The following is a 14,330-nucleotide window of genomic DNA, read 5'->3' as shown; positions in this document are numbered from 1 at the left end:
CAATGAAACGCTTTTCAGAGAGGCAGTGGGGGGGGGGGGGGGGGGGCACCAGGCTTAGTGGACATTTGCTCTGGCGACAATTGCTCCGATGGAAATTCTAAACATTAAGCGAAACATAAAAGCTAACCTCAAAAACTAAATGCACCCTAATCGTAATCATGACAATATTCTGAAACAAAAACTCGATCACAATCCTAACACTAATCCTATGCCTTCTGAGATATTAATTGTCGCAATTTTCGCAGGAGTATATGTCGTGTCACCTTAAAGGGACATTTAGTACTGTTTCGAACACTGCATGGGGCAATTATTAAAGGGGGTGGGAGAGGCAAGCATGATTTCCACTGATACACACATTGAACTTGATCTGTTGATTTCATTTCCAGATTTCATCAGAAGTTGTCGAATTTCTTTAAAATTTAATTATAAACCCAAAATGTCTTGATTACTATGCCATTTGATATTATTTTTTTATGAATCTATGAACATTCAAACAAGACATTGTTTCCTATCTCTTTTAACACACCCAAAGTGACGCCAGCTTGTGTAATATCAGCCACATGTGTAAAAAAACTGTACTCACTAACGTATATAAAAATATTTTCCCACACAATCATGTCATACTAGCGCACTTTACCAACAAGAGGCATTAATTTTGAACTATATACCCACAAATGCGATGCACTTTACTCTCTAAATGAAATATTTTTAGGTTGCAATTCATACACCTCGATTTTACAACAACTATAACCCAAGAACTTTGCCCCTTTCATCTTAGAAGGACCTGTTTTATGTGTTAAAGTGTGCCCCTTTACCATTTTATAAATATAAGTGCCCATTCTCGTATCAGATAAGTTTCCATTCCTTAAAACCGCTCTTTACATGCCCTGCCATTGCCCGTTTTCCTTATTTCGCGTTCTTATCCCTTCTAAAAGTGCACATTTAAATAATAAAAATCCTTTTAAAATGTTCCTCTCGCCCCTTTAACCCTATCTAGGCCGGAGGGGGGGGCCTCGGAGGCCCCCCTCCCCCCTCAACGAGTCGCGCGATATTTTTGTCGCGCAAATTTTTTTTTACCGCGCTGCTCGCTGAATTTTTACTTTTAAGTCTTCCGCACCTTTTGAGACCAATTTTGCGTCACCCGGGTACGCGGTTCCGAAGTTACGCAATGTTACGTAAGTGCTCAAAAACGTGATTTCGTGTACAAAGTCAATGTAAATTGTGTTTTCAACCAAAAATCATAAATGTATGATTATTTTTAGTTTTGCACGCCTAAATGTATGTATTTTATGCTGTTTATGATCTTAGAAGAGTCCCCAACGAATTTCATTGAAAAAACAATGAAAAACAAAAGTTCAAAAAACAAAGAAATACATATAAGAAATTGCAAAAAAACAATATCATACATAAGAAATTGATCTGATATCACGATTTTTTCATGTACACTTGCTAAGAACATCACAAAGGGTTTCTATGCCAAAAATTAGAACATTTGGAGCTTTATTTACGGAGTTAGTGGAAAAAGTATGATTTTGCATACTAATTACGCATAAATTAGCATTATTACGTAATAACAATTTGCATGAAAAAAATTACTATACAATTTTGTAGATTATATCCCAGACAACATGCGTGCCAATTTTCGGTGCAATTGCGCGGTCGACGGCCGAGATCTCAAGGGGGGGGGGGGGGGAGGGGGGCCTGGGAGGCCCCCCTCCCCCGGCCATATGAATTCCAAAAATACCCCGACCTAGATAGGGTTAAGTTGCCCCTTTTCAGAGTGAAATTCTTCTTCTGTAGTGTGTACATTTTCACCTTTGATCAAGTGCCCCATATGAATATTCTGATAAATGCCCCTTCTCTTCTGGTTTGTTCAAATGTCCAATTTGCTAATATAAGGTATATGTATTTGCAATTAGCGTCCTTTCTTTTATGCAGGGGCATCTGAGCAGAGGGAGAGGGGGGGGGGGCACTTGCCCCCTTAAGAAATGGACCTCGTTCCATGGACCCCAAAAGTTTTCAATACCAAGAAAAAGAAAAGAAGAAAAGGAAAGAAAAGTGGTGAAATATGATAGTTCTCTATGTCAAAATCTATCAAAAATGTTTTTTTTTTCATTAAAGTTTCAAAATTTTGCTCGCTCGCTCGCAGCTTTAAATAATTTTTGCCCCACACGCCATGTTTGCCCCACTCAATCATTTTGCTCATTACCCTACTAGGGTACATTATGCTATTTTGTTTTTAAAAAAGTTTTTTGTTTCAAGTGCCCTTTTCAAAAGAGGAAGTTCCCTTTTTCGCTGTGCCCTCCCCACCCCTATCAATTTTGCTCTGCCGACCGATGCTGGTAGTCTCCTTTTCCAGACCCAATGCGACCTTACCCTACAAGATGAAGGTTATTAGTCTACTTTTTAATACTCAGTCTTGGCCATATATTCTTCCAAACAACAGGATTAACGCTATACCTGGACTAGCTAAGCCTAGTCTTTACTCAAAACCCGGTGGTTAAAAAGAGAAATAAACTTTACAATTTAAACCTCACCATCTTCTAAACCATTGCCATGTCATCAAGCATATGGATATAGAGTTATTATTTTCTCCAGACCCAGTCATTTGAAAAACAAAATCAAGAATCTTCGAAACTTCAATCCCGTCATCTTCAATACTAAGAACCTGTAATGTAGCACATGGGTATACAGCGTAATTGTACAGCGGGTGTACAGTGTAGTTTTTTAATAAATGGATATGGAGTAAAGGCTATGCTATAGGTACCCGTGCTTTGTTATACTTATAGACTATTAGTTTGGAAGATGATGGGGTCTTACTATTTAAGTTTTTTTTTAATCACCAGGTTTGGAGTAAAGACTATACTCTATATCCATTTTTTCCCACAGATATGAGACGGTGGGGTCGTCAAATTGAAGATCTCCTAATTTTTTTAATAACAGCGTCTGGGGTAAAGACTGTGCTCTTATATCCATGCTTTCTTACAGGGTCTTATTTTTTTAGATTATAACATAATTTTTTTAAACGGGTCTGGAGTAAAGACTACGATATGTACCCTTGCTTTATAACGGAGTCTTAGTCTTGGGTCTTAATTCTGAAGGTTTTTTAATCAAAGGTCTGGAGAAAACACAACGCTTTATATCCATCTTTTTCACAGGAATGAGACTGTGGGGTCTTGAAAATTTGTTTAAATAAACGGGTCTGGAGAATTGAGAATACGTTATATACACGTTCTTCATAACAGAGCCTTAGTAGTGGAAGATGGCGGGGCTTAAATAGTTTTGAATTTGTTTAATCACCCGGTCTGGAGCAAAAACTACACTTTAAACCTAGTAACCACCGATAGCTCAGTTGGTAGAGCGGAGGACTGTAGATGAATGATGATTAACCTTATGTCGCTGGTTCGAATCCGGCTCGGTGGATGTGGTTTTCTTGGCGCAAATATTCACTACTGAATGACACGCGCCGTATAAGCTAAAACAACAACAGCAACAACAACTTATTCGATAGGAATTAGACGATGAGGTATTAATTTTTTTTTTTTTTATTGATACAACAAGGTCTAGGGTAAAGACTACATTCTATATTCATTTCTACAAGGTCTTAATTTGGTAGACGGTGAGGTGTTGCAGTTTTTTTTTTATTATTTTTGAATGGCTATGCTCCTTATGTATGCTTTAGTACAGGATCTTAGTTCAGAAGGATCTTCAAATGATTAAATGACCGGGTCTGGAGCATTAAAAGACTACACTCTACATCCATGTTATTCCAAACGATAGTGGGTCTTCAATTTAAGGTTGGTGCCCCCCCCCCCCCCCGCCGCCTCTGTGAAAAGCGTTTCATTGCCGATGTCATTGTAGCTTCTACCTTATGCAGGCATGTTTCTCATTTTTAACAGTAATTTTATGACTGAAACATTTCATGAGAAATAGCCTTTATATGGATAAATGCAGTGATATGCACATATCCCAGAGGTTTGCACTTTTCCCGTGAAAATTGTTCATTTGCACATATCCCGTCGTCACGTTTGAACAGATGCCGTTGATAAATTTTGACAGATTTGCACATTTCCCGGCGTGGCGTTTGCACAAATTCCGTTGTTTGTACAAATCCCGGCGAAATTTTGCACATATACCGTTGTTTGCACATATCCCGGCGTTTGCACATTTCACGACTCCACACCCCCCCCACAAAAAAAAAATCCAACGTGTTATTTCCATTAATTTCCCTTTTATTTTATTTTTTTCATTTGGTTGCCATAGTTACTGGATTTGATATGTGGACATGTATGCTATCGACTGGAGTAGTGTGTATATTTTATACATCAGTGGTAAGCATCCAGGAGTATTTCACAAATAAATAAGAGTAATTTGCGGAGTGTTGCAAAAAAAATATATATATTAACTATAATTTGTATTCGTCATGAGGACGAATTAGGTGATATGTCTCTGATTTGCACGCTTACCAATACAATTACCATGTTTATTGAGATCAATATGATCATCATGATGAAAACTGAACTTTTCTCATGAAAAGGATGTGTTGAATGCTCTTGAAAAAGAGGGAAATGAGAAAGTTGTGTGAAAAAGTAAAGGTCAAACACATGGTACATGTTATATCAAAAGGGATTTTAATCTCTTTTATTTTTATTACCCCGGGTTTAGCTCTAGCATGCATTAAAGGAATTAATCCTGCCGGGTACCAATTCATCTCACCTGGGTTGAGTGCAACACAGTGTGGATGAATTTCTTGCTGAAGGAAAACACGCCATGGCTGGGATTCGAACCCACGTCCCTCTGATTGAAAAACGAAAATCGTAGCAACTAGACTATGGCGCCCCAAATTTATTATACACTACTCAAAAAAAGTTAAGGACCACTTTTTAAAACGTACATAAAGATTTTATACAAGGTGTTTTATTTCTGGAAATACCTCAGTACAACTGTCCTAAATGTCCTTAAACACGCTGTAATCAATTTCACGCATGGGTGGTTTCAGTTGTTGCACAATGTCTCTCGCATCACTGCACATCCTGAAAAGTGGGCCCCGAGGGGTATCAGCTACCGACATGAAGTGGTAAAAACGAATGTCTGAGTGTCTTTCAGGCAGTTCAGTAACGAGTGTGACCACCTCCTGCAGCAATAACGGCTTCACAGCGCTGTCTCATGGAGCTGATGAGGCGATTGATGTCTCTGACGTCCAGTGCATCCCATGCAGCCTCCAGAGCCACACCCAGCTGCTGCAGTCCAAGTGGATGGGCTTCGAGCTGGTCGAGACTCCTCCCCATCATGTCCCAGACGTGCTCTATCGGGTTTAAGTCCGGGGACCTCGCTGGCCACTCCATACGCTCAATCCCCTGGCCCTCAAGGAACTCGGTCACCACCCTAGCTCGGTGGGCACGGGCATTGTCATCCATGAAAATGATGTTTTGTCCCACATTTTCTGCAAATGGCACCACTATAGGTTCAAGGACCTCATCCCTGTACCTCACTCCTGTCATTGCTCCCCCTGGGACCACGTAGAGACGAGTACGGTTGGCGTAGGTGATGCCTCCCCACACCATGACGCTGCCTCCCCCATAACGGTCATGTTCTGCAATACAGGGGTCTGCAAATCTCTCTCCTGGTCGCCTCCAGACTCTCGAACGTCCATCATTGTGGTCAAGGGAAAATCTGCTCTCATCTGTGAACAGAACTCTACGCCATTGCTGTCTGGTCCATCTGACATGCTCCCGGGCCCAGTTGAGACGAATTCTTCTGTGAGCAGGGGTGAGTGGGACACACTGAGCTGGCCGTCTGGCATGCATATTGGCTCTGTGAAGTCGGTTACGGATTGTTTGAGTGGAAACAATCAATCCAGTTGCTGCAGCGAAGTCATTGTTGAGGCGGCGTGCACTGTGAAAGCGGTTGCGGAGGCTGAGATTCGTCAAGTAGCGATCATCTCTAGGGGTTGTCGAAACTGGTCGGCCACTGCGGGGTCTCTCGGAGTATAGCCCTGTCTCTCGGTGTCTTTGATTTGCTCTGCTAATGACACTGTGTGACACGCCCATCATTCTGGCTACTCTTCGCTGACTGAGGCCAGCTTCCAGCATCCCTAGGGCTCTGGCTACATCTGTTTCACTTAGGTGGTGTATTGGCATTGCTGTTGTAGGCAAGTTGTTGATTGTACAGACTAAAGACGGAAAATGCTTTGGAAGACACTTGTCTTATGGCCCACTGCAATGATGCCAGAGACATCATGAAAGAACTGCATGTGTGAAATTGATGTCATTGTGTTTGAAGGCATTCTGGACAGCTGTATCTTGGCATTGCTATTGTCAGCAAGTTGTTGATTGTAGAGACCAAAGACAGAAAATGCTTTGGAAGCCACTTTTGTACGGGCACATTGCAATGATGCAAGATACATGAAAGAACTGCATGTGTGAAATTGATGTCATTGTGTTTGATGGCATTCTGGACAGCTGTATCTTGGCATTGCTATTGTCAGCAAGTTGTTGATTGTAGAGACTAAAGACAGAAAATGCTTTGGAAGCCACTTCTGTACGGGCACATTGCAATGATGCAAGAGACATGAAAGAACTGCATGTGTGAAATTGATTTCATTGTGTTTGATGGCATCCTGGACAGCTGTATCTTGGCATTGCTGTTGTCAGCAATTTGTTGATTGTAGAGACTAAAGACAGAAAATGCATTTGAATCCACATTTGTACCACTTCACAATGGGCCCACTTTTCAGGATATGCAATAATGCGAGAGACATCATGCAACAACTGAAACCACCCATGTGTGAAATTGTTACAGGGTGTTTGAGGAGATTCAAGACAGCCATATTCGGGTATTTCTAGAAATACAACACCCGGTTTGAAAATTGTATACACACATTAAAAAGTGGTCCTTAACTTTTTTTGAGTAGTGTATTACACAGATCGGTATTACGCTTTAAAGAATGATTCCCAATCATATATATATATGTATATAAATGTGTAAAATTAGACATGTATAACAGCTTTGGCAACTCTTTTATTTAAAGGTCAAGTCCACCCCAGGAAAATGCTGACTTAAATAAATAGAGAAAAATCAAACTAGTATAGTGCTGAAAATTTCATCAAAATCGGATGTAAAATAAGAAAATTATGACATTTTAAAGTTTTGCTTATTTTTCACAAAACAGTGATATGTACAACTAGGTGACTCAATCGATGATGTCCGTCACTCACTATTTCTTTTGTTTTTTATTGTTTGAATGGTACAATATTTTATTTTGTAAACATTTAACAATAAGGACCAACTTGACTGGACCATATAGTATTAAACAATCTAATTCCACATGTTCAGGGAGGAATTAATCGTTGTTTCACTTGACAATGAGGAGAAAATTAGAATATTTCATATTTCGTATAATGAAATACAAAAGAAATAGTGAGTGGATGACGTCATAGTTTCTTCATTTGCATACCAGCCAGGATGTGAATAGAACTGTTTTGTGAAATTAAGCGAAACTTTAAAATGTCATAACTTTCTTATTTTACATCCGATTTTGATGAAATTTTCAGTGTTATGCTAGTTGGATTTTTGTCTTTTTATTCAAACTTTTTGTTGGGGTGGACTTGTCCTTTAAATATTTTGTGAAAGGAATGGATGAATATAACAATGGCGGCTTGTCATTGTTCAAAACCCACCTACATCCGACAAAGGAAATTATAATTGGTATTAGTGTCGAAAATCTGTTTATCTGATGATCAGTCGGATCGGGGTCGCCCTAGCCACTAACCCGTCTCTGTGGTCTAGTGGTTAAGGCACCGGCGTTCAAAGCTGGGGGCCTGTTGCACCCACAAATGTAATAACGCCCACAAATGTAATAACAATTTACCCACAAATGTAATAATTTCACCCACAAATGTAATAATGACTTTACCAACAAATTTAATAATTTTGAAGGGATTTTTGGCGAATCCGTTCTAAACTAAAATCCTAAAGTAATGCGTTCATATAGCACAAAAGTGAAAAGTCTTTTTTCCAGACCCGGTTAATTTAAAACTTCTAATATAAGTCCAAAGTCTTTTTTACAGACCCTGTTGTTTAAAAAATTATTATATAAGTCTAAACTAAGATACGATAATGATATTCCAGTGGAATAAAAATGTGAATCGAGCTTAGTCTTGTCTTCAGACCCAGTTAATTAAAACTGGTGGAATAAATGTCTTTGTTGTTGTTTTAACTTATACGGCGCGTACTGTGTATATATGCGCTAAGAGTAAATTAAAAATCAAGCGTAGTCTTTTCTCCAGACCCGGTTACTTAAAACTAAAAACTAAAACCCTATAGTATTGTGTTCATATAGTACAAAAGTGCAAAGTATTTTTTCCAGACCCAGTTGTTTCAAAAATTTTAATATAAGTCCAAAGTCTTTTTTTTCCAGACCCGGTTATTTCAAAAATCATAATATAAGTCCAAACTAAGATACCATAACGATATTCCAGTGGAATAAAAATGAAAATCGAGCTTAGTCTTTCCTCCAAACCCTGTTATTCCAAAATTATAAATTACAATACAAAAAACACAAAAAACAAAGACCCCATAATCGTACTAATGCTGGATAACATGGACATATAGCATATTCTTTCAGCCAAACCCTTTTTTTTACGCTAATAGTAATAATTAAAAAATTCAAAATCTAAGACCAAACAATCTTTCAACCTAAGAACCTGTTTTAAAAAGGTTCAGAGCGTTGTCTTTATTCCAGACCTAATCATAAAAAAACTTACGAAAAAAAATATTCTAACGTAAGACCCTATCATATTCTAATTTTTGTGGAATAACACGAGTTTTAAAACGTACTCTTTCCTCCAGACCCGGTTATTTACAAAATGAATAAAAAAAAACTTCAAATCTAAGACCAATCTTCAAAAGTTACACCCAGTAAAAAAATATGTCTTTACCCCACACCCAGTTTTTTTTTTCAATGATACTAAGACCCCTACAAAACATTGTAATAATGCATGGGTAAAGCAAACATCCTTTCTCCAGACTTGGTTATTATTTGAAAAAAATAAAATAGTTTTTACAAATATTCTAAAACGAATACCCAATAATCTAATTACTGTGGAATAACATGAAGATCGATTGTAGACTTTCCTCCTGACACATTTATTTCAAGAATAAAAAAACAATAAAACCCAACCCCCAACAACGAATCTAAGAACCAACAATCCTCCAGATTGAGACTATGTAGAAAAGCACATGTTTAGAGCGTTGTCATTATTCCAGAGCCAGTCATTTGAAAAATAATTCAAACAATCTTAAAAACATGAGACTTTGTCATATTCTTATTCCTGTGGAATAACACGAGTATTATGCTTAGTCTTTTGTCTAGACCCGGTTTTTTAAAAGATAAATAAATATGGAACAAAAAATGAAAGCTAAGACCAATCTTCAAAATTAAACCCAGTTAAAATGCTTGGGTTAAGAGTGTTGTCTTTACCCCACACCCAGTTCTCTTAAAAATACAAATTGAGCGAAACATTAATCTTTAAACTTAGACCCCAGCATCTTCCAAACTATAAAAACCTTGTGATAACGCATACCACAAACGGCAAATTAATCATAGGCGTAAATAATCATATCTGAATGATACACGCCTTAAAACCCAAGATAACAACAACAACAACGTTATTCTACATCAATGATATTGTGCGGTCTTTGTAAATATTGTTTGTTTGTTTTTATTGTTTCTTATAATTTCCTATTTTGAATAACTGGGTCTGGAGCAAAGATTACACCATATTTCCATGTTATTCAATGTTGATAGCATTGCAGGGTCTTTGTTTTGTTGTTGTTGTTGTTGTGTTTTTAATGATTTTTATAACTGGGTCTGGAGGAAGGACTACGCTATATTTCCATGTTATTCAACATAAATAGGATCGTGGTTCTTTGTTTGTTTTTCTTCTTATTATTTATTTATTATTATTATTCATCATTTGTTATTTGAAAGATCTGGGTCTGGATGAAAGACTACGCTATATTTCCATGTTATTTAACATTATTAAGATAGTGGGGGTCTTTGTTACTTGTTGACTCTTTAAAATTATTTGTAATTTTGAAATAAGTGGGTCTGGAGGGAAGACTACGCTATATTTCCATGTGAATATTCATATCTGAATGGTACGCGCCTCAAAACCAAAGATAACAACAACGACAAGTTATTCAACATCAATAGATTGTGGGGCCTTTGTTTTATTATTATTATATATCTTTTTTATGATTTATTATTTTAAAATAACTGGGTCTTGAAGAAAGTCTACGCTATATTTTCAAGTTATTCAACATCAATGAGATTGTGGGGTCTTTGTTGATATTGTTCTTTATGATTTGCTATTTTGAAATAACCAGGGCTGGAACAAAGACTACACCATATTTCGATGCTGGGCGTTGTGGCGTGCGCTTGTAATCCAAGCTACGTGGGGAAGTTACAAATTGATGCAGAGGTTCGAATCCTGGTCACGTCTTTCGGATGGTGACGTTAAAGGTCTGTCCCAGACGTAAATAATCATATCTGATTGATACACGTCTGACAAAACTCAAATACACACACACACACACGCTATTCAATGTTGAAAAGATTGCAGGGTCTGTTTTTGTTCTTTTTACATTTTGTTCAAAATTAATAAAATAATGGGGTCTTTTTTTTTATTATTGTTTATTATTTTTTATTTGTTATTTGAAATATTGGGTCTGGAGGAAAGACTACGCTAAATTGTTAAGATGTTTTACATAACCGGGTCGGGAGAAAAAAGACTGTGACTTTGAGCTATGTGAACGCATTACTATAGGGTTTTACTTTCGAACAGATTCGCCAAAAATCCCTTCAAATTTATAACATTTGTGGGTAAAGTCATTATTAGATTTGTGGGCGATCAAACATTATTACATTTGTGGGTAAAGTGCATTATTACATTTGTGGGTAAAATTATTACATTTGTGGGTAAAGGGTTTTAGTTTTTAGTTTTAAGTAACCGGGTCTCGAGAAAAGACTACGCTTGATTCTCAATTTACTCTTGGCGCATATATTCACAATACGCGCCGTATAAGTTAAAACAACAACAAAGACATTTATTCCACCAGTTCTAATTGGGTCTGGAGAAAAGACTAAGCTCGATTCTTATTTTTATTCCACTGCAATATCATTATCGTACCTTAGTTTGGACTTATATGGAAAAAAGACTTTGCACTTTTGTGCTATTTGAACGCATTCCTATCGGATGTTAGTTTAGAACGGATTCGCCAAAAATCCCTTCAAAATGTGGGTAAAGTCATTATTACATTTGTGGGCGATCAAAAATTATTACATTTGTGGGTTAAGTGCATTATTACATTTGTGGGTGAAATTATTACATTTGTGGGTAAAGTGTTATTACATTTGTGGGCGTTATTACATTTGTGGGCGATTATTACATTTGTGGGTGTAACAGGGCCCGGGTTCGATTCCCGGCAGAGACATTTTTTTCGGCATTACCATTTTTTTTCCAAAAAAGGGCAGATAGCTCCGGGGAACCTTGATTTAAGCTACGCCTACCATTGTTCTCTTCATCCATTTCTTTCACAATATATATATATATATATATATATACATTTTGTATGTGTACAGGGTGGTTTGAAGGCAGTCGTGTGGACAGACACCCTCCAAGGAATCATCATGATCGTCGGTGTCGTCGCCCTAATCATCAAAGGGACCATGGTGGTCGGCGGTCTCGACAAAGTTTGGCAAATTGCTGAACAGGGCGATCGGATCCAGTTTCTAGAGTAAAGATTTTTTTGGGCCAAATTTACCAACTCCCCATTTGAAATGATTAACATATTAATTTGTGTTATTACATGATCGACTTATTTAATCATTTGCATTCATTTATCTCTGTAAGTACATCCATTAATTGCGTTCATTTATTAATTGATATAATCAAGCAACCACCTTTTTTACCCTTAAATTCGATTATTTATTGCCATAGGTTTATCTAATCACATATTTTCTCATGAATTTGATATGATTATTTGTTGCCATTAAACATATTATTTTGATAATTATTATCATCATTATTACTATTATCATCATCTAATAGCTATCATTATCATTGTCAACCATTATTTTTGGTTTATTCATTATTGAGTGAATTTCTTTTAATATTAATCATTTATGTATAGTGTTCAGCAACAAATATATATGTTGTATTGAATTAACCATCTATTCATATTAATAAATTGCGTTATTACGAACTGCCATTGTCATTCATATATTTTTAGCTTATTATATGCAGCTGGTCGTATTCTTATATCAGTTTTGACTTTTGAATTTTGATGTAACTTTTTAACCCTTTAGGAATCTGATGTAAAACAGTGTTTTTATACTGATCTTGTGTTTTTCCTGAAAAAATATATTTCAATAAAATAAATAAATAAAAATAAATATATCCAATTATTGTTGCAGTGGGATGGGTTAACTTCAAATGTCTATTATTCTAATTGCAACCGTCTCTTTTGTTCCCCAGAACAAGCGATTGTAACGATCGTTTTAATTTATTTAGCCAACATTGTGCTTAAAAAATAGGATATGCACTGTAGGCTGCCGTTCTAAATTTTCGTTTAACTGTTGTTTAGGGGGAACCCCGATCCGAGGATCCTATATACACTGTGGACTATGTTGATAGGAGGTACCATTACCGAGGCAAGACCAAACCAAATAGAGGTTCAACGCCTTATTGCTTGTGGAACCAAGCCCAGGGCCATACAGTAAGTAACTTCCAAACATTGTGCAGGTGAGACAAGGCGTATGGGCAACAATTTACACGCTACATCGGCTCGCGGTTCAGAACTGCGAGCCGATGCAGAATCGGCTTTTTCATTGCGTGTAAACGCGATTAACTTGCATCGGCTCTCGGTGCAGAATCGGCAATTTTGCACCACCAAAGTAGCAGGTTCAGAACCGCTAGCCGATGCATATTCGGCTTTTTTCTACGTGTAAACAGAAAGCCGATTCTGCCTCGGCAATTCAAGCGCATTTCATTTACTTTACCATTATGACGTACTTGTAAGCGCATGGATCCTGCGTTGTCTTTATTATGACGTATACTGTTGGTGCGCGGATCATTTCAGGTTTTTGACACGCGAGCCGATTCTGAACCGCGAGCCGATGCAGCGTGTAAACGCGGTGCAAGATAAACCCAAAAGCCGATTCGCATCGGCTCGCGGTTCTGAACCAAAAGCCGATCACATGTAAACACGGTAAGTGTGAGGTAGTGGTATTTCCAGCGCATTTTTTTTTTCTTCCAACGCCGTGCATAGAAATGTTTCAAATCCCCACTAAAATAGATGAATGAATAAATATAAAGATAGATAAATAAAAAATCAATAAAAAAGATATGAAATTACAAGACAGCAACAAATAAATAAAAATCATAATAAAGAATAAATCACTGCTCAATGTATTATTGTATTGTTTACTAAAATATTTGGCTTGATGAGTATATTAAAATATTATGCAATATAAATGCCGAATAGAAAAACAAATTGTTGAAATTATTTCCAGGCATAAGCTCAAAACAGTAAATAGTTAACATACAAAACAACATCTGTTTTCTTGTTTCGAAATAATTTTAATTTTCTTTTCATGTCTGTAGGGCCTTGTTCCTCGCGGTCCTCTTAAAGGGGATAATACTTTCCCTATGCATCTTCTCTGGATTGGTTATGTACGCCTACTACGTAAACTGCGACCCATGGAAATCGAAGGTCGTCTCGTCACGTGACCAGGTATATGATGCTTAATATAAACTATCGGGTAGATAGGTTCTCTTTGGTGAAAAAGCTGTAAGATCTCCTTAACACTTACAAAAATCGTTACATAAAATGCCCGCTGGATACACTTGTTTACATCTTTATCCGTAGGTCTAAGTTCAGTTCCTATCATTTAGAGCTGATCTGCATCTCGGTTCATTGCCACCTCTTATATTGAAATTTCATTTTCCCCATAAACTACTTTCCGGAATCGAATTTCGTTATATATATATTTTTTTTTTTAGATAATGCCTCTCTTTGTGATGGAGATGTTTGCCGAAATTCCCGGATTGCCTGGTGTATTTCTAGCATCAGTTGTCAGTGCATCTCTGAGGTAGGCTAACTGATACACAATTCAATTCTCTTTATTTGCATAAAAATGGACAAGTATATAAAAGGACAAGGATATTTTGCACTTTACATTCAACGTAAAAAAGGGAAAAGAAAACAAGTTAAAGGAAAAAAAGGAAAAGAAAAAGCAAAAAGATGAATGAAATGATAAATTAAAA

General features: G+C 37.1%; 1 protein-coding gene and 1 non-coding gene across 4 annotated transcripts in view; both read left to right on the top strand.

The window, feature by feature from the left end:
* Positions 1–14,330, top strand: part of LOC135154573 (sodium-coupled monocarboxylate transporter 1-like) — a 34,848-nt gene that overhangs the window by 7,123 nt on the left and 13,395 nt on the right. For all 3 annotated transcript variants that reach the window (XM_064101282.1, XM_064101281.1, XM_064101283.1), the window contains 5 exons: positions 4,264–4,331; positions 11,645–11,799; positions 12,649–12,780; positions 13,668–13,797; positions 14,067–14,155. In XM_064101282.1, the coding sequence (XP_063957352.1) occupies positions 4,264–4,331; positions 11,645–11,799; positions 12,649–12,780; positions 13,668–13,797; positions 14,067–14,155 (574 nt within the window). The remainder of the gene's footprint in view (positions 1–4,263; positions 4,332–11,644; positions 11,800–12,648; positions 12,781–13,667; positions 13,798–14,066; positions 14,156–14,330) is intronic.
* On the top strand, positions 3,338–3,423 carry TRNAY-GUA (transfer RNA tyrosine (anticodon GUA)). The gene is given in 2 exon segments: positions 3,338–3,374; positions 3,388–3,423. It is a non-coding gene; the product is annotated as a tRNA-Tyr (tRNA).

The sequence above is a fragment of the Lytechinus pictus genome, chromosome 6 (assembly GCF_037042905.1).
Source record: "Lytechinus pictus isolate F3 Inbred chromosome 6, Lp3.0, whole genome shotgun sequence".
NCBI classification, from domain to species: Eukaryota; Metazoa; Echinodermata; class Echinoidea; order Temnopleuroida; family Toxopneustidae; genus Lytechinus; species Lytechinus pictus.
Note: the sequence above shows the minus strand (reverse complement) of the source record. Positions and strands in the feature narration are given on the sequence as shown.